General features: G+C 37.7%; 1 protein-coding gene across 5 annotated transcripts in view; it reads right to left on the bottom strand.

The window, feature by feature from the left end:
- The window catches only part of LOC143868146 (piezo-type mechanosensitive ion channel component), a 71,055-nt gene that overhangs the window by 1,009 nt on the left and 48,311 nt on the right, over nucleotides 1-21,735 (bottom strand). For 2 of the 5 annotated variants that reach the window (XM_077376167.1, XM_077376182.1), the window contains 10 exons: nucleotides 18,684-18,812; nucleotides 17,327-17,500; nucleotides 16,257-16,493; nucleotides 14,259-15,791; nucleotides 11,291-13,818; nucleotides 10,795-11,187; nucleotides 9,786-9,944; nucleotides 6,243-6,737; nucleotides 3,670-3,811; nucleotides 833-977 (listed from right to left, as the gene is read on the bottom strand). In XM_077376167.1, coding sequence (XP_077232282.1) covers nucleotides 833-977; nucleotides 3,670-3,811; nucleotides 6,243-6,737; nucleotides 9,786-9,944; nucleotides 10,795-11,187; nucleotides 11,291-13,818; nucleotides 14,259-15,791; nucleotides 16,257-16,493; nucleotides 17,327-17,500; nucleotides 18,684-18,812 — 5,935 coding nt within the window. Of the gene's footprint in view, nucleotides 1-832; nucleotides 978-2,474; nucleotides 2,634-2,716; nucleotides 2,914-3,669; nucleotides 3,812-6,242; nucleotides 6,738-9,785; nucleotides 9,945-10,794; nucleotides 11,188-11,290; nucleotides 13,819-14,258; nucleotides 15,792-16,256; nucleotides 16,494-17,326; nucleotides 17,501-18,683; nucleotides 18,813-21,735 lie in introns of those variants that run through there. The other 3 variants (XR_013244179.1, XM_077376173.1, XM_077376194.1) reach the window with 3 other exon arrangements.

Raw genomic sequence — 21,735 nt, 5'->3', positions numbered from 1 at the left:
TGCATTCAATAATTATGGTTTGTGATGGAACTTGGGAAAGTGGATATCAATCTGTTTCGGGATGGCAAAGAAAAGACACAACTTGGACAAATAAGGAAGAAATCAGCCCAAACTATTTATTTTTCTTACTTCAATATCATTGACCATTCTGCAAAAGAAGCATTGAACCAAAACTGGTCATCTGAGTGCAGTTTTCATAGGATGGCTAAGCTGCCTTTTTGGAGGACATTGTGAAATCGTTATGCTTATCCGAATGAGGAAAATCCTGATCAACATTGTTAAACAAGCATATATGACGAGACACCTTAGCTGGACACTAGATGAAAATCCTTTTGGTATCAGGTTTAAGAGACTGGTGTCTGAATAGCTGATGTGCCATAAGGATATTAGGTGATTGTCAGAAGTTGTGGAAGATGAGAAATTTGCAAATATCTGAGACCCAGATAATGTTTAGCCTAGATTAAGGATGCAGGAAGTGCTTGTAAATTAAGGGATGCGGGATATTTTTGCAAATAAATTGTAACATACATGATTATTTTTTTTTTGCTGGATTGTATGCATAATACAGCTTTGAAAAAGACATCTAATCTGAAAGTGTACATTTCGAATGCATGGTAGGTTGAGAAAGTACACCATGTGGAAATATTAGTTTTCAATAAAAATTAAGATATTTAAATTATTTTTTATATAAAAAAATTCTTTTTTTATAAAGATCGTAATTTGTTGTCTAGTCTTCTAACCATCATTCAAAAAACAAAAAACAAAACTTCATACTTTAAAAAAAAAAAAAAGTGAATAATTAAACATCTGAATGGAAGTAAAGTTGTCTTACCTGTCACAAGAAGGAAGATTTTCATAGGGTATTCTCATTCTCAGATCGGAACATTGAAGTCTGATAAACCGGCCAACTGCTAGAACAAAGGTGAGATAGAGACTCCAAATGCTGAACTTGCTAAGAGTTTCACCAAGAATGCCCTCTGAAGTAAAAGAGAATTCCATGAAGAAAATGTAACACCAAAACAATTACTTTGGTTGTGAATCTATAAATGTGTGTGTATTTATTATGTATGTATGTATGCATGCATGTAAATATATGAATATATTTATATTTTAAGCATGGGGACTGATATTGGCATGACTGTGTTTTGATAATGGGACGACCTCACCTTGTTTTATATGTTTTAACCACCTGTCAAAGGCCTTGTTTTTTTTTGCACATAATGAGAGCTTTTGGCGAATTGTAATAGCCTTTGTGTGTGTGCGAGCGCGCAAGTAATAGAACTCGCCTTGTTTTATATGTTTTAACTTTTGACTAGGTGTCAAAGGCTATTACAATTCCCCAAAAGCTCTCAAAAGTTAGTTAAAACATGTAAAGTTTGTCCCATTATCAAAACATGGTTTCACGGATATCAGTAAACTTTATGTATGTACATGTGTGTATGCATGTACATGTATGTAGGGATGCGTCTAACCTACAGCATGTGCAGCTGAGGTTAGCAAGTTCACAGAACTATTTAGGCTTATTTTAAGCAGCGGCTTTTTGCAAATTCATGCGACTTTTCGTCTTTTACACAACTTGATTTGTTATGGTTTTCTAGAACTACAAAGCTGTCATTTAATTTACCCTATTCTGCAGTTAAATTTACAAACATTACCTTCATCTCTCTCTCTCTCTCTCTCTCTCTCTCTCTCTCTCTCGCCACAGGAAAGAGTTCCACCAAGATGCCAAATGACACCGGCTGTGCTCCTCCAAGAAAGGAAAGAACCAGAGATCCATTGAAGCACACAGACATCAGAAAATGAGGCCATCACCTTAGAAGAAAACAGCCCTTCTCAACCATTTTTTTTCCCTCTCCCCTAATTCATATATGTCGGAAAATAAAACTGAGAAGGCCTTTCTTTGTGTCAAGGAAACGAAAGACACTTCAAAGCTGAAGGATAGCAACAAATCGTTTGCAAAGGCATTGCAAGAAATGCAAGAAAAGCTCGAACAGATGCTTGAGAATTAGAAGACTAGAGCTCTTGAAGGAGCATGATGAGATGCTGAAAGAAAAGAGGGTAAAGGTTTTGATTAGATCTGAAGAAATCAAAGAAACTAGAGTCTTTACAATGTTAGATTCTTGAATTTGCAAGATCTTCCAATTTTTCTTTATGAATTTGATTCTTGAATATTGGTTTAGTTTGATTACAATGTTCTAATAGAAAAAGGAACAAGAAAATAAGCCGTGCCCTGAAAAGAAGTTCTGTCCAGTGTAAATTCTATGGTAAAGATCAATGGTATGAGGTAACAGTAAAAGGAGGATCGGAATTTAAAATATCAGATGATTTTAAACAAAAGAAGATATGACTAGGGTATTTTCGTTCATTAATGCTATTCTCAGTAAATCTGAAATTATTTCATTTGATTTTGGTTAAGGACATGAAAGATATGTAAGTGGGAGCTTGACTAGGTATGGGACTAAGTGGGACCTAACCTGGTATGGGATAGGTTTAAAGGGCCTAGCCTAACACGTTCCATCAGCTCTGGAGCTTTTGGCGTATTGGTTAGGTACATAACATTTGGTATCAAAGCAGCCACCATCACTATGTCATGTGTTTGAGCCACGGATGGGGTGACCTATGGAGAGGATTACCTGGTAAAAAAGATAGAGTGAAACTGTCAGAGTGAAGTTACCATAGAGTGGGCTGCCACAGAAGGGGCGATCTGTGGAAAGGGCTACCTTGAAAAAAAGGCCAATGTGAAAGCCGTCACAAAGTGGGTCGCCGAGGGCGGCAGATGCAGAAATGTGGTGGTATGTTACGATCCCAAGTGGGGGCCTGACTAGGTATGGGACTAGGTGGGACCTAGCCCGGTATGGGACAAGTTGCCTAACACATTCCATCAGCTCTGGAGTTGGTGTATTGGATAGGTACCTAACAAAAGAGAATTCCAGACATGGAGTTCAAAGACATTTCCAGCATCTTAAGCTCGGAATAGAAGAAACCATACGAAGAAAAGTACTAGGGGTTTTCAAATGCAAGAAAAAAAATATTCCTGTCATTGAGGGTATTAGATTATAAAAAATTCCAGCATCTTAAGCTTGTATTTTTTTCATTTTCAATTGAGGGTATTCCTATCATTTAGTGGCATTTTTTATAACCTTTGAAAAAAATCTAGCATCTTAAGCTTGTATTTTTTCATTTCCAATTGAGGGCATTCTTGTCATTTAGTGGCATTTTTTATAACCTAATTACATTATCTTTATACAAAAAAGGAACCACGCATAAATTAAAAAATTTCCATTATTTTAAGGGCAAAATAAACATATTTTTGTGAACTTACTAGCCTGAGCTGCACTTGTGGTAGATTGGAAGCCCCCATACACACATACATACATACATACATATGTATGTACATACATACAAACAGAGACACATATATAGGAACTGGTATCTACACGACCATGTTTTGACAATGGGACAAACTCAACTTATTGTACATGTTTTAACCAGCTGCAAATGACTATTACAATTCCCAAAAATCTCTCAGCAGCCTTTGAAAGCAGGTTAAAACATGTAAAACAAAGTGACTTCATTTCATTATCAAATCATGGTCGTGCGCATATTAATGGCCTGTGTGTGTGTGTAATATGATAACATTCACTAATTTCAAAGTTGATAAAAACATACGTGGTGTCTCCTCAGATACAATGATAGCCATTGGCCCAGTCACACCTTCACAGCCTCTCACGTCCAATGCATTGATATCATGGAAAGACCACCACTTCGGAGTTTCATGATTCAAAGAAAGATCACCACTAACCAAATTTACCTGTATGCCAGTGATAATTAGTAATCAGAAACAAGGCTTGAAGGTGCCATATCGAACCCCTTCTGTTATATATATATATATATATATATATATATATATATATAGAGAGAGAGAGAGAGAGAGAGAGAGAGAGAGAGAGAGAGAGAGAGAGAGAGAGAGAGAGAGAGAGAAGTGTTTCTAGTCTGCCGACTAGAGATCATTCTCTAGTCCGGCGACCAAAAAACATGGGTCCCACCTTATATATATATATATATATATATATATATATATATATATATATAGAGAGAGAGAGAGAGAGAGAGAGAGAGAGAGAGAGAGAGAGAGAGAACATTTCCTACACACTTGTGTAGGTAAGTTACCTACACACTAGCTTAAAATACAGTGGGGGCCCACATTGTTTGGGTGATCCAAACCATTCATTTGAATGGTCCTCACAGAGATAGGGTGTCCAAAAAAAATCAGATCCATAGGATCATCCCAACCCTACGATTTGTGGAGGTAAAATGGACGTGTATAAACCTTCACAAATTAGTCCATTTTTTGCCTCCATAGTTTGAATGGTTGGGATGATCCTATGGATCTGATTTTTTGTGGACACCCTATCTATGTGAGGACCATTCAAATGAATGGTTTGGATCACCCAAACAATGTGGGCCCCCACTGTATTTTAAGCTAGTGTGTAGGTAACTTACCTACACAAGTGTGTAGGAAATGTTTTCTCATATATATATATATATATATATATATATATATATATATATATATATATATATATATGAGGAAACTGTTGGTGCGCTTAAGCTCACCAACCTTAAGGTGTGCTTAAGTGCCCAATCACATGGGTCCCACATTTTCTGTGGTGATCCAAACCATTCATTTGCAAGGTCCTATCGTAGATAGGGGGTGTACCAAAAATCAGCTCCATAGGATCATCCTAACCCCTCCATTTGTGGAGGACAAAACTGGGCAGATTTGTGGATGGGTTAGGATGATTCTCCAAAAATGGATGGGTTAGGATGATCCTATGGAGCTGATTTTTGGTACACCCCCCATCTATGTAAGGACCTTGCAAATGAATGGTTTGGATCACCACAAAAAATGTGGGACCCATGTGATTGGGCGCTTAAGCGCACCATAAGGTTGGTGAGCTTAAGCGCACCAACAGTTTCCTCTCTCACTATATATATATTTATATGAGGAAACTGTTGGTGAGCTCACCAAACTTATGGTGAGCTAGCTTGCCAAATCACATGGGGGCCCACTTTGTTAGGATGATCCAAACCATTCGTTTGAAAGTCCCTTACATAAATGGGGGGTGTACCAAAAATCAGCTCCATAGGATCATCCTAACCCCTCCATTTGTGGAGGACAAAAATGGACAGACACAAATCTGTCCCATTTTTGTCCTCCACAAGTGGAGGGGTTAGGATGATCCTATGGAGCTGATTTTTGGTACACCCCCTATCTATGATAAGGCCTTGCAAATGAATGGTTTGGATCACTCCCCAAAATGTGGGACCCCATGTGATTGGGCAAGCTAGCTCACCATAAGTTTGGTGAGCTTAAGCTCACCAACAGTTTCCTCTCTCTCTCTCTCTCTCTCTCTCTCTATATATATATATATATATATATATATATATATATATATATATATATATACGTGTAGCTAACTTAGCTACACTGACGCCGTAAAATACAGTGGGCCCCACATTGTTTCGGTGATGCAAACCATTCATTTGATGGGCCCTCACATAGATAGGTTGTGCCCAAAAAAACAGCTCCATAGGATCATCCCAACCCTACGATTTGTGGAGGCAAAAATGGACGTGTAAAAACCTTCACAAATCTGTCCATTTTTGCCTCCACAGTTTGAAGGGCTGGGATCATCCAATGGAGATGTGAGGGCCTATCAAATGAATGGTTTGGATCACCCAAACAATGTGAGGAAAGTGAAGCTACACACTCGTGTAGCTAACTTAGCTACACCGCCGCCGGCTTAAAATACACTGGGCCCACATTGTTTGGGTGATCCAAACCATTCATTTGATAGGCCCTCACATTGATAGGGTGTGCCCAAAAAATCAGCTCCATTGGATGATCCCAACCATTCAAACTGTGGAAGCAAAAATGGAGGACAGATTTGTGAAGGTTTTTACAAGTCCATTTTTGCCTCCACAAATCGTAGGGTTGGGATGATCCTGTGGAGCTGAATTTTTTGGGCACAACCTATCTATGTGAGGGCCCATCAAATGAATGCTTTGCATCACCCAAACAATGTGGGCCCCCACCGTATTTTAAGCCGGCGGTGTAGCTAAGTTAGCTACACGAGTGTGTAGCTACACCTCTCTCTCTCTCTCTCTCTATATATATATATATAAATATATATATATATATATATATATATATAAGAAAAGAAATTAGTGTAGCTTACTTCTTGTTCCAGACTACGCACTTCACCAGAGCCGGTAACACGGAAGTATCTTGGGTAAATGTCACGAATTCTGAAACTCTCAGTAGTTCCATTCAGCACTTCCTCTACTTCTGATGCTTTTGGAATGTCCACAACAGATATTTCATATCTCACAACTTCCTTTCCTTTTGGCCTATCCCTGGTAAAAACCCAAGAAAAACTAATATTCATATCCCAAAGGGATTTGACAAATCTAGTCTGAACCACATGAGGGACTAGCCACAAAGTGCTTGCATCGGGTTGGCAGCAAATTAGTTGGATGTCTTTCACATTGTATGTCACCAGGTAACCATGAGGGTCAAGATCAGAATATACCGGCAGGTCTTCCCATTTAAGTGTTTCACATAGACTGGTTTGATACAGGGTTAGTCTTCCATCGCGTGTTTTGATATCAATCTGAACACTCGCATCCTTGATAGGGTTAGCAATGTTTGTTGGGTTACCACTGCTGTACATCTGTAAAAAGATCACGCTAAAATTTTAATCAAATTTGGCAGTAGATCCTAATTTTTACTGTGATCAAGTTGTTTCTTCAAGAACACAACTTGCGAAATAAGACAGGAAAAACAAATAGTCCAACCGGAAATTCATTGACAAATAGCATCTCAATTACCATAAAGAGGTATAGGCTATAACATTAGCCAGTCTCATATCAAGCTGTTTCTTCAAAGAGAATGCATCTAATGAAATAAAATAGGAAAATTAAATTGGAAGTCATCCAGAACTATGACACAAATATCTCTGATATTTTCAAAATGTAGCGATTTTATCATTATAATTTTGATAAAACGATAAAATCCCATAATCCTGAGAATTTAGTGATATTTTCATTTATCGCGATAATATCACATTTTTTATTTTTTATTACTTTATATATGTTTAAATTATTTTATTTTATCGTTTTGCCCGATATATAGCCGAAAATATAAAAAATTTAATATATCCCGAGATTTTCCCTTGCCAAGAAATTCCTGAAAATGATATTTGTGACATAGATCCAGAATTTCAGTGACAGAGAACTTCTCCATAACCCTTAAAGGTCATATACAAAAGCAGCAGAATATAAGCGACAAGAACTATTGGAATGGTCATGGCTTCTTGACTATGATCCTATTGTAAAAATAACCTAATAAGGGCAAAACCCAAATAAGTGGGAAGCTGCAACAGTATGTTAAACAAATTCTTCAGATTGGACCAGCTTAACCACATCAGATATGTTATGCATATGATGGGGTGGGATGGGTAAAATCCTTTGGATAACTCCCAGTTTCATGTTCTCCCTTGGTTGTTTAAAGTGCAAATGACCCACAACATTTATGGAAAGGAAAACCCATTCATTTGGGAGTTATTGATATTGGGGGAAGTTCTTTTAGAAATATGTGTTTTTATCCAAGAGGAAGAAACACAAGTATATACCTAGCACCCATGCAGCCACAAATCCATGCATCTTGAATTTTGGTCTAGCCGAACTTCATCCACATACCTATACCGGATGCATACCTATACCGAGTAACATAAGGCCACAAAACTTGATATATGCTTGTGTTAGGAAGCATGTGACCTTGTGTATTTTCAGTTCAAAAATTAGACCCCCATAAAAAGGATAATTTGATCAATTGATAAAACGTTAAACATGCACTTCAGTATACTAGAATTCATGGAGTTAATTACCTGAAATTTTCGTGTGAGTTTTGTTGAGATTATTGTGCTATTGTGCAGAATTTTTCGTGATAGTCTTGAGCTTCAACTTGGTAGAGTGGATTATCTTAATGGGTTTGGATAAGGTATCATTCAAAAACTATCGGTTCGTCATTATATTTTTTCTATTGTAACTTTTCGGTTGTGTAAAACTGCAACTCAAAGTAAGGTTTTGGTATGACAAATGGTGCTCCAACCTTCCTTTAACGGACTTATTTCTGGATTTATTTGTGGTATCTGATTCTAATAGGCCATAGTTAAGGATTTCTTTGAGAGAGAGAGAGAGAGAGAGAGAGAGAGAGAGAGAGAGAGAGAGAGAGAGAGAGGCAGAGTTATCTGGATGCCTTCTTTAAGAAGAAATTTCTTCGACAGAGAACTTCAATCGGTGGCAAGGCTTTTCGAAATCCTAGAGGGTTGCTATTTAAAGAGGGATGGTTCAGATATAAGGGTATGGGGTTGGAATTCTTCTGGGGAATTTTCTATTAAATCTTTCTACCATTTCCTTGTGACTTGTCCTGTCGTCTCCGAAGTAGCTAGGGTTTGGTCTATCCAAGCCCCACCCAGGGTTTACCTCTTTGGTTGAGCGGCTATCCTTGATAGAATTCAGACGATGGACTTCTTACGAAAGCGGAACATGCTAATAATAGATCATTGTGCTTTATGTCTAGAGGCCGGTGAATCAGTGGATCATTTATTTCTTCAGCATGGCATGGGTGTTCCCTGAGAATCTCATAGATTTATTGGATTGTTGGAAATTGGTCTGTTGGAGGAAAAAAGGTAAAATCCTGTGGAATGTATCCCTCCTTGCAGTAGTTTGGGTTCTTTGGAAAGACAGGAATGCAAGGGGCTTTAAGAGGCATGCTACGAGTGCTTCTTATCTTTTCCTCAAGGTGATTGATGTTGTGGAGATTTAAGTTCCGTCGGAAACCTCAAAAACGATTAGCGGATGAGGAGATGTGGATTCACAACACATTCACAAGCCATAGACGGCCATCAACAGCGATGAAGATTGCCTTTTCTGCCTCCATTTATCAAGTTTGGCTGGAAAGAAAAACACAGGTTTTTTAAAGGAAATCTAGGAACAAAAGAAAGCTCCTCTAGAGTGTTCTCGCAAATGTTCAAGAGCGGCTATGGCATTTGAAGCTTGCAGATAGCAACAGGAGTACAGGACAACAAACACCTAAATTGCAGCCAACACTGGCTGCCCATACATGCCATTCCAAAATGAAAAAGGGAATCAATGGATAAAACCAACGCAGCAGCCGATTTCTTATCTAAATTAAACTGCCTTGTAAATGGGAAGATATTCTCCGCCCCCCATCCCCCCATCACTCATACACATCGTATACTTGGATAGTATTGGGACATGCTACCAAAGATTGTAACATTTCTTTATTCTTTATGACCTGGTAGGGGGCCCGCCAAGCCCGAGCTTACCCACCAAAAAAAGTTCCACGTTTTATATTTAATGGAAAGATACAATTATAAATCTTTACAGTAAGTACTAATCTTAAATGAAAAGAACAACTAGACTTTTATGAAAAGAAAAAATGTGAATACATGATGTAAATGAAGGCATCTTTGAGTTTAAGATTTACTAGATGAATATAATTTCATAAGTAGTGCAATCTAGAAATGGCTGAGGGAAAAACCAAAGTTAACATTAGAAGTACAATCTTTTGTAAGCAGCAGGTTCAAAGAAAACATACAGAGGACTCGAGTAAGCATAAAATCCAAGTGTCTCAAAGTATTTAGAAGTATGATTTCGCTACTGGGTAAATCAATACATTTAATGTCAGTCCTTACCAGCATAGGGGCCCAAATAACACATAATAATACGAGGAATAAACATATTCCACTGCAGAATTTGGTCATTTTTGATTGCTTCTCTCCTTGTTTGTGTTTCGCTCTATTCAAATCCGCATCACATTTGACAAGGTACAAGCTTGCATGAATATCCTCCAACTGAGAATAGGACAGCGTGTCATAATTGGAATACAATGCATTTTAGCTATTCATACTAGATGAAGTCACAAAATATAACACGGAACTTTATTACCAACTCCATAATGAAGCCGCACTAATTAGAAAGCAATTGATCTAAGTAACATATATTGGACATGAATGAAGCCAGTGACAACATATTTCACCGAAGAGTTTCGCCCATTTCGGGTGAAAAGAAACGAAATTTACAACTAAGCTAACATGTGATCAGTATCAAACAAGCTCATTATGGTGGCTTCCATTAACGTGTTTCACTTTTAATTCATAGGGAACTTATAGATTATTGTGAACCCACTCAGCTATGAAAGTCTGATGTGCAATTCAGGAGAACATGTATATCACTTGAAATCACAACCGTTATTTTATTATAGTCTCCCCCACTTATTAATTTATAAGTGTCTTGCAATCCAGCACTATGTAACAATCATACAGTGCAGATTTTTAAGAAAATAAAACCAAGTGGTACTGATAATCCCACCGCACCCATATGAAGAAACAAGACCTCCAAAAAAAATCTAAATAAAAAATCACATAATATTCTGGTAACCAACAGTTAGCTTATTCAACAGCCACTGAATACTAAATAACATATGAAGAAACAAGACCTCCAAACAAAATCTAAATAAAAAATCACATAATATTCTGGTAACCAACACTTAGCTTATTCAACAGCCACTGAATACTAAAGAAAAAGATGTCGGGCAATACTTAATGAAATTTTCATTTTATTTCTTTCATGTCTCACCTCAAATAAATGAAGTAAAGTGTTTCCTTAAAAAAAGAATAAGAATAAAGAATGCAAAGGTCTTACCTTCAGCCAATCATACATTGTCAATGATGTGGTTGTGCATGACCAGTCGAGTACACATCGCAATTCATAAAGAAATGGTAGAGCACGATAGAGTCGGAAACCCAAATAGTTTATCTGTGCAATTTTACTAGTCAAAAATTGTCGATACAAAGTACTTTTATGAGGAATTCCATATCGAATTTGCAAGGCCTGAAGTGCCAGAGAAACTGCTTTGGTGAGATAGATGGCACGGAGGGCAAATCCTGCCCGTTGATGTGAAGGTTCCATGTACCAAGCATACTCCGTGACCGAGTATGTAAACAAGAAAAGATTGAAAAGATAGAATATGACTTTTCCCATGGCAAATGACCAGAGATAAATAATACGATCAAGCACTATCAAGAAAAATATAATCTGCAAGAAACAACCAGACACTTTGAATCAAGAAATGTTTCATTTATTCTAATATATAGAAATTCAGTCAAAAATTAAGAGAATCCAAAAAAAGAATGCATACCATCAAGACAAATACAAACTCTTTCGGGAATTGATCTTCTAGCTGATACACTTCGAGAAATTTGCTGTTGTTTTTTATAACAACTTCATAGAAAATGGCAACCAAAAAGAAAACAGCCAAATCTGCACCAAATATATATGCATATAAATCAACTTCTCGTTTACCACCTCCAATTACAGATATTATAGGGTAGGGGAACCCTATCTCTTCAACAAGGCCTAGATATTTTGCTTTTAGAATCTCATTTGCTACGTCTGCGGCCGGAGTCAAAGATTTATACCATTCCGTCCCCGGGCACCCAGATAAAGGAGTGGCATAAACAACTTCAAAAACTGCAAGGGCCATATTTGAGTTTTCTTGACTTCTTTCAATGCTTTGAACACGAACCCGACTAGTTGAGTGGCATGAACTAGGGATTTTCTCTTTGCACCTTTCATCATGAGCCGTGATAAGTAATTTGTTTATTCCCGACTCTATCCTCTCGGGCTGTATCCCATCCTCAGGCCACACACTGACCTCCATTGATAGTTGCACAAAGTAGGGCGGAGCTTCTAATCCCTGAATTAATGATTTCCAATACCTACAAAAACTTCTTATTACTACTGTGAGGATATTTTTTATTGGTAAGAGAATTTGCCTCACCCTCTCCGTCCAACTACAACTCGATAGAATCTCTTCCCGATAAAGATTTCTCCTCCGAAAAATTTTGACTTCCTTAACTGATTCCCATTCCCCGTCTTTTGCGGTTATGGAGCTCTGCAGAAGAGTTGATATATACACAAGAAAGAGAGGCAGGGTGCTGATAACAAATGATGACTGAATTTTATCTGCGGGAAACCCTAATTTCAGCAGTAGGTCTGAATGAATATTCAACCCACAGTGTTGGATGATTATTTGATACAGATACTGGACCAAAATGTTGAACTCTGTGTAGATTAGCATGATAACCCAAAACAAGAAACTAGGGCCAGAATTTACACATAGAGCGTATATAAAAAGAGCCGCAAGGTATACCATCGATAGTAAGCTGAAGTTCCAGAGGAACACAAGTATGAAACAACAGTAACAGACGACATCATTATTGGACCGCATTTGTGCCCATATAAAACGAAAAATCTTTCCAATTTGTAGACTTGCGGCATCGGGCATAGTCCTTTCACTAGATGAACGTACGGATGATATTTGATCCAAGCGCTCATATCTCATGTTGTTTTGACTCTCTATTTCATAATACGCCCCTTCCTCTGCAGAAAAGTACCCATTAGAGTCTGACTCTTCATGCTCAATGTTCAAAAAGCTCACAATGTTGGTTACCGCCTGATTTCCGAGGGATTGTACTTGAGAAACGCTGTCACCTAATAGCTGTACCGCAGAAACTAAAGGGTTTTCCTTAGCACGGGATTTTCCTTTTTCTCTCGGACCTACATTTGAAATTTCACTAGCGGATTTTTCTTCAAGTTTGGTGATCTCACAAAGAGGAGAATCTTCTGAATGCTTTGTAGCCTCCATAGTGGACGGACTATCATTTTTTATACACACAGGAGAGTCACCCATTTCGGACGTTAACTGAGATATGGAGTCATTCTTTTGTGTATCAGGGGCAAAAAAGTCAAAAGGGAGTAGTAATTCTGTACTGTTTATCTGTTCCTGTTCCCTGAGAACACCCTCCTCTTTACCTTCCTTTCTCCCTCTGAAACCTTCACTTTTTGGGGATGGGTTACCAATGTTCGCGGCAGAATTCATGCTGTAAAGCTGAATTTGTAAATTTAGCATCTCGGCTTTCATTTTCTCAACTTGCAAGTTACGTTGCCGTTTTTGCTCTTCAGATTTACGGATATGCTGCAATTGTGCAGTCTTCCAAGCAGCTCTTTTCTCTTGTTCGTGCACTAAGGCACCAATCTGCTCTGCCTCAAGATATCTAGCCACATAATCAAACTCCCTAGAGCGAAAGATGTATGATTGCATTGATACTAACATAAAAATGATTATTTCAACCAATGCGGAGCGCGATGTAATTCGAAACCCATAATCGTACTTATAAAATCCAATAACCTCATACATGTAATCCATCTTTTCACACTTCTCAGCACTAAAACCCCCAAGAAAAGGAGATTGATAGGCAAGAGAAAGAACAATGAGGGCAAAATTGTACATGCGCAAGAATTTGAAAATTTTGTTCTTTTTCTTCAATATTTCAAGCCTCATTCGGAAGAAAACAAGGGCAAAACCCAGGTAGCCAAGGTGCAAGATGTCATATTCGAGGGTTCCGGTGATCAGAATCAAGACAAGTACAATATCCAATAAATGGCAGTAGGAGTACAGCCTCAGATAGTCAAGAATAGTCCACAGACTTTTTGTCTCAAATGAGAGATCTCTCCAAACTGATGCATTCTTGCGCTGGGACATCATTTGGCGATATGTATGTGATTCCGTGAAACTGGCTAAATGATCAGAACGGAGTTTGAAAGATGCAAAAATGAAGACCATATAATAGCTGATAAGCATTCGTGGATCGTCAACTATAACTCCTACACAAAAATAAAATATACAATGCTTCAGTTAGTAACTAAAAGTAGATAAAGAATTAATCGAACTTGTTTTTTACTAAGGCCCCGTTTCTTTTGATGAAAAAATGGACGTAAAAACGTCCATGGTTTTAAATTTCAGCCGAAATTTCGAGAAAATATAATTAAATTTTTTTTTTTTTCTGAAATTTACTCCGTTCCAAAATTTCAGTAATTTTGGCCGAACTTTCGACACAATAATGAAATTTGTTTTTCTTTTACCAGATTTCAGCCGAAATTTCGGTTTTGGCTATGTCCGAAGCTGAAACCGAAATTTTAAACCTTGTTTACGTCAAAAGAAACGGAGCTTAAATATGCAACTAAACTCTATATGAAAATCAGAAAGAATCTAAATATATATTTGTAAATAAGCTGCAGTTCTAACATTGATCAAAGAGAAATACCCAGCCAACATTGTTTGCAATAGTCAAAATAAAGATTTGATTTACTCCAACAGTCATGGCAGCACACTTTCATCTCACTGGGTGTATGCTGGTTGTTCCAAATGGCCACGTACTCAAGAGAGAGGATAGAAGCAAATGTGAGGACAAATATGAGCCACAATTTACGGATAACCTGTCGATTCAAAAGAATGCAAGCAACAAGCAATAAAATATAAAGCATCGAGATGGCATTCAGAACAGCAAAGCTTGCGAGAAGTAATGCAATCATGTTCATCTCAAGGCCAAGGAGGTTGAATATATTTTCTACCCAAAACTTCATATATATTTTTAGGGTAGTCTTTTGCATGTCAAACCTCTCCTTTTTCAAAGCAAGAATTCTCTTCTTATTCCACTTGTGGCTCTCTTTAGAACTCCCCCATATATAACCAAACGAATATCTCCGAGTGCTACTCTCTGAGCCACCTGGTTCTGAAGACACAGAACTTGTTTCTTGATATGTGGCAGAGCCAAAGGTCGGACATGAGTTAGTAGTGACACCCCTCTGTCGCGCAGATAGTAGATTGGAATTCGTTGATGGCATAATGTCTTGAGTACAATTGGAAATATCGGTTGAGTTTCGATCTGTCGACACAAATAAATTGCAAGGCTCTTCCCATTTTCCTGTATTTAACAGAGAACTTGGCATCCTTTCTAACCAATGGAACACATTGTACTGAATAGTACATGCAACTATCACCAGAACTTTTCCCCTCAAGCCCGACTCAAGACCCCAAAACCCGGATTTGAAGAACTGGAAACCTAGAAAAAGAGATAAACCCGAATGTTTTTGACCAGGAAACATTTGAGCTTGGTTACCCAACATCTGGAAAAGATATTCAGATGTCACCAGAAATCCAGTATAAACTAAGAACAATTTGGATGGAACACGAGAAGCTTTGGGTAAAGTCGAACAGATGATAAGGCCCAAAAGATACAAAAAACCAAATGCACTTATCGGAGACAAAGATGCATAAAATACGGCTAAAGATAGGATCTTGTCACTGTGCCAAATCAGTAACCTTCGGACAAAACCAAGTGCGCCGGGTTCTGCTGGATCAGAGTCATCATATTTCTTGTGCTTGCTTTGTCTCCTTTCATAGCTATAAAGTTGCATCACAATCAAAACAGCCAAGGATTCCGAAACATTCTCCAACAACGATGATTTAGGATTATATCCAAGGTTAGGATAAAGATCTATCATCTTGGACATCCATCTCTCGAAGCTCGAAAAAATGCTCAAGGTATAGATGAAGACAAACACTAGAATTGCATATACTTTTAAAGGAAGCCAAAGGCGCCTTCTGGTTTTCTCCACGAGTTGTCTTCCTATTATCCAGAATAAAAGGAAGAAGAGGTACCCAAATGATATATAATTTGGAGTCACCAGGTATACTGTGAGAAGGATAGTCAGAAATGCGACATACGTTCCATACGAGCGGTATGTAGATAGAAACTTTTGTCCTATTGAACTGAGATATGTTGCAACCCATTTCTCTGGGAAAAAACAATGAAATGATAAGAAAATAGCCTTTTTCTGCTACTAAATGTCAATAGGTTATGTCCATGGTTTGAAATGTCGGTTTCGGATTTCGGCTGAATCTATGAAAAAAAAAAAAAACAAATTCTGTTTTTTTACAAATTGCAGAAATTTCCAATTTTCCTTGGAAAATTTGCAAAAAAAATTCAAAAATAAATTTCAGCCGAAATTTCGGAAATTAATTTCGGCCCGAAATCCGGACCGACGCCGAATTAATGTAATTTCGGTGTCGGTCCGGACCAAACTCTGAAATTTCGGCCAAAATTTAAAACCTTGGTTATGCCTACTATCATATTAATGAAATTAATATCCAGATTTAATCCTGCAATCAGGAGATGGAACTATTTTTTTCATATTTGTATTAAAATAAAAGGCATTAAGTATCCGTTTCACAGGTACTTTGACCTTGGATACAGTTATACCATGTGAAGAGTTACTGGACTGGCCATCCCTGGCAGTTGTAGAGGCATAAACAGAGAGTAAAACTGATTTGTTCAAACCAGCTTTCAAGATGCTAAACCCAAATGGAGCGTAGGGAGTGTGCTGTACAACTGCGGAGAATGAAAAGAGCATTTTGAATCCATGGTTCTGAACTGCACAAAAGCATGCAAGAACGGCTATCTTCATAAAATCCCAAGGACTAGGACGATCCAGGAGACCTGAAAACCATAGGAAGGGATAACATTAGTTTTCCTGTCCAAATCGATTGACAAGTTCAAAACGTGTTAGTGAAAAGTACAGGTGCAACTTGGGTCGATTTTTGGGAATTTGGGTTGAGTTTTTACCTTAAAATCGGGTTGGGTTCGGGTTGATTCCTATTCATCTTTTAGCATAAGCTCAACCCGACCCGACCCAAGTTGCACCCCTAGTGAAAAGCTCCATAAATGACATCAAAACATGCAATTGTATTGCTCACACAAGAAAACTCAAGGCCATAGGCCATATAGAAAGTTTAACATCAACTCTGCCACAGTGAAGACTGTGATTTCACCTGTGTATAAAAATATTGATAATAGTTGATTTGGTGATGCATGAATGAATTTAACAAAAGGTACATAGCTAGTTGGGAAAGTAAAGAAATAGGAAAATAATCATTTTGAGAGAGGCAAATTACTAGCAATATAAGGACTACCGACGTCCTGTAAGCCTTGAAGTTGTTAAGCATAAGTCCCATGGTTGGAACAATAAGAAATTGATAAATCATTTCTAAGCGACTAGATGGAAACATGTGTATACAGAACTCTGCAAGGAAATCCATAACTAGAACTAAGCTAGCTATCAGATAGTGTAGAATATCTGAATCAATGTTACCATTGTACACAAACTTACAGCAGAAAAGATATTCTGAGCAGATTTAGCAAACTGACTATTTGGTAAATTTTGGAAACAACCCAGATACAATAGAGAAATTTTCGTTATTCATTATACTCCATCAGGTCTTTCTAATAAAATAGATGATTAGGACAGAAACCAAGTGAATACAAAAGCATACCTAATTGTGACAGAATTTCCGTAATTAAAGAACCTTTATGTGCCAAAGCCTTGGAGATTAGATTAAGCTGAAAGATGTATAGCAGTGCAAAATGAGCCTCGCACAGAAGAATAAGGGATTGCCGTATCTTTCCGCTCACTGTGTGGCTCAACAGGTACACCAGAAAGAAAACCACTAAAGCAAAAAGAGGAGAATTTGGCATCATCAGTAAAATTAATTATATTAAGAAAATAATGCAGTACAGATAAAAAGATTATAGATTATGAACTTAAGAGCTAAATGTCTATCCATAATAAAAGAAATAGTTCTCAGAATCATAAATAATAATTAAGGAAAAATAATACAAATACACCCCCTCAACTTTCTGACATTTTCAACGACAATCCTAACTTTTCAAAGTCATCAACGACACCCCCTGACTATTCACCGTCCATGAAGTAGGCCCCCTGACTTTTCACCCTATAGTTCAAATTCATCAAAGTCACCGCCTGACAATTCCTTTGTTCCATCCACCCCCTCACATAACAAGCATTATTGAAAACTAAGGAGGTGTCGTTGATGACTTCGAAAAGTCAGGGTTATCGTTGAAAATGTCAGAAAGTTGAGGGGTGCACTGTATTTTAGGTTAAAAATTAAAAATTAGCAAATTTCTGTCCTATTATTCCTAAGGTGTTAGAAATAGTTCTAAAATTAAGACTTAATGTTATCTTTCATATATATATTTCTTCTAAAATTACTCAAATCCTCTATAGTAGAAATTGAAATTTTGTAACAGCCGGTAGATGCTATCTTTAGGACTTGAAACAGTCACTGCTACAGAATGTTCCAGAGACTAACAAAAGCTGCCAAATAGAAACTAGAGTAATATACGCTTTTCACCAATAAGATTTTTAAGGACATATTAAACTTCCTCTTAATAGTATTACTAAATGTATCATATTTTGCCCATAAGCAGGTTCATTTCTAACATCAGCAGCTTTGCCATTTTGACTGTCTTCGAGCTTTTCTGTTTAATTAAATTTTAATAAATTTGGGAAGCACAATCTCTTCACATGAAAACTGTGATTCTCAGATGTAAATCATTTCAAACGCACAACTCCTGCCCCATCATTCCATTTACAAATATCCATGAAAATAGAAAAATGAAATTTTATTTACAATAGTATAATAACAGGATAACTATCTTAGAAGAAAAATTCATTAATTCATGGAAAAAGGAAAGAAAAATGATAGTTTCACAGTTTCATGACAAAAAACCATCACAGTTTACAAGAGGACACATCAAAACCGCCAATAGAACTACCTTATGTAACTGCGATAGTAATAGAATTCAATAAGAAAGGTTGAGTCGACATACTATAGACAGCATGGATAAAGCCAGGTTTCATGGCTAGAAGAAATATTAATGCCAGAGTGATAGCACGGGAGCATTTGCGCAAACCCCATGCTATTGTAGCCACAATCAATACCTTGGTTTCTTCTTTCTCTGCAATTCAAGCACAAGGAGACATTTACAGGCAAAATAATCTTAAGTGACTTCAAAATAAGAAAATAGAAAGTACAAGAAGAGGGGTAAAACCTGAAAAACTTCCACTTTTATGACATCAGTAGATCAGAATACAAGAATATTGACAAATTATTTGAGATCTGAAAATTTTTTAGAAGAATAAATTCATCATTAGTTCATTACACATAACAACCTTCTCACTGCTTCATCATTTGCTTCTGATGTTTCCTTGCTTTTGTTTGGAGAAATACTATGTAACTTCTCAAAGTTAGTTTGATTTTTATTGGTCTAATAATGTATGTCATACACGCGTCGAAGGGTTTTCCAAAAGCAATATCCAGCTAGGAAAAGGAAAGTGTTGTAGGACCCAACAAATTAGAGATCCACCATAGAAATTTTGGGTTGGGTTTTAAGATATACGAGACTCGAGAAAATTCAAATGATTTCTACAATTTTTTTTTAAACGGGATCAACAACCGAAGACTGAGTTAAGAATCTTGGTTGCAGAATTGGAAGGTGTGAGACGTCGCTCCTTTCAGCCACTAGACAAGTAGACAGCCTTAATTCCCACAAGATGGTGACAAGGATTCTGTTATGAAATTTGTGGAATATTCTTCTCGCTCCTGTCTGTTGGTTGATTTGGAAAAAGAGAAATTCCAGAATCTTCGAAGGTAAAAGTAAGAGCATAGGAAAAGTTATCCAAAAAATCATTGATGATCTCTTTGCTAAGCTTCAAAAACTAATCTATTTATTGATATTCTTATTAGCTCTTGAATTTCTAATTGGGAACAGTTGTGGTGATCCAGAAGAGTAACAGATAGTCCAAAGACATGTTAGGAAATGATCAATTTCCTACAATTAATAGTTTTTGGAAATACTCAGGCTCTATGATCCTAAAGAGAATAACTTCCACAAACCACTATCCTAGAAGCTATGCTTTAGAGTGATGTTAGAAATGAGATAGGGTTAGAGATAGAGAGGAAGAAGAAGAGGAGTGAAGGTTGAAGAGTCTCCACTGGGGAGCTCCTCATGAATATGATGTATATATAGGCCCAAACTAGGGCAACAACATACAATGACTACAATACCCCTAACTAATACAAGTAATGTCTAAACTAACCTAATACATTATTCTACACTCCCCCTCAAGCTGGAGAGTATACACTATGAAGCTCCAGCTTGCTACAAAGAACTACGTCAACAACTAAAAAAAGTACAAGAAGCTCATGCACATCCAGCTTGGTATAACACTCATCCTCAAGCTGGTGTGGTACATACATAATGAAAAACATAAACAAAAAAACAAAGGCCACCATGAACAGCATCGAGATCAATGTCCATCAAAAGAGTAGCTCCCCTGAAGTAGCACAACAACGAGAGCGATCAAATAGGGCCTCCCCCTGAATGAGAGCATGGCGAACATATCCGCATATCGAGGGCAATGGAGGCGCCATGGCAAGAACAGCTACAATCCAGCAAGCAAAATGAGCACACCAAAGGTGCGCACAACGAACATTGGCGAAGCAGCACAACGCCAAGTGAAGAGGATAGCAACTGATGGGGGAACCATCGAAGACAAGGTCGACGGAGAAACCGTTGCCTGGAGAGAAGGGATAGAGAGAAAGAGGATAACCAACCAACGATGGGGAAACCATCATTTGGAGACTAGGTCGACGGCACGAACATCGTCACCTGAAGATAAGAAGAGGAAGATAACCAACCAACGATGGGGACATCATCACCTGGAGACAAGGTCGACGGCATGAACATCGTCGCCTGAAAAGAGCCGACCAACGATGGGAAAACCATCGCCCGGAAAGGAGAGGTCGACGGGAAAAGACAGTCGCCTGTAAGAGAGCCGACCAACGATGGATATGGAAGCCATTGCCCGGAAAAGGAGGAAGAAGATAACATGAAGGGATAAGGCATAAAAACGAACAACACGAAGAGACATGAAAAACAAGACATGAAAACAAGACAACACTCCCTCAAGAAGACAAAGACAACACTAACAACACTCCCCCCTCAAGAAAAGACAACAAAGTGGACAACACTCCTAAGAAAAGACACAAAAAAACACCAAGAGAGATTGGGTTTAAAATAGAGAAACAGAGAAACAGAGAAACAAGAGAGAGACAATAGGGGAGAGAGATTTTATGGATGATTTGAGGAGAAACTATAGGGAGATGAAGAGAGGAAAACGAGATACGAGAGAGATACGAGAGAAAGGGATAATGGCATGGAGTGAGATAGACTCTTCTTCTTTCCTTCTTGAAGGATCAGCCCATTGGCTCTGATACCATGTTAGAAATGAGATAGGGTTAGAGATAGAGAGGAAGAAGAAGAGGAGTGAAGGTTGGAGAGTCTCCACTGGGGAGCTCCTCATGAATATGATGTATATATAGGCCCAAACTAGGGCAACAACATATAATGACTACAATACCCCTAACTAATACAAGTAATGTCGAAACTAACCTAATACATTATTCAACAAGTGACATCGGCATATTCAACAAGCGGAAGCACTGTTTCCCTCCCTCCTCCTCAAATGAAGAGGGCACATCCAAGTCTGAGAGAATTTCACCAAATAACGAATAAAACCAAAGACGAGAACAAAAGAAAAGTAAAAAAAGAGTTCTGCAAACAAAAGCCTCGGTTTATCCGACGATAATAGAAACTAACCCCTTTTCATCTCTTCTCCCTTTCGTTTGTTTTTTTTTTCTTTAATTTCTCACTTCCTAGCTTAGGGTTTCTACAGGGGGGCTGGTGGAGGTGGTTTCTCCTAGAGGTTGGGTTTCCTAAACTAGAGTATTCAACAGCTAAAAACTAATATCCTTCAACAACATAAAATCATGAAATCCAAAACCTATAATTGTCAGTTATTTAGCTAGAACCCAGAAAA

Source organism: Tasmannia lanceolata, unplaced genomic scaffold (genome assembly GCF_043159265.1).
Source record: "Tasmannia lanceolata isolate RefF3 unplaced genomic scaffold, GAP_Taslan_0.1 ptg000002l, whole genome shotgun sequence".
Classification (NCBI taxonomy): Eukaryota; Viridiplantae; Streptophyta; class Magnoliopsida; order Canellales; family Winteraceae; genus Tasmannia; species Tasmannia lanceolata.
The sequence above is the reverse complement of the archived record's forward strand: the minus strand, read 5'-3'. Positions and strand labels throughout refer to the sequence as shown.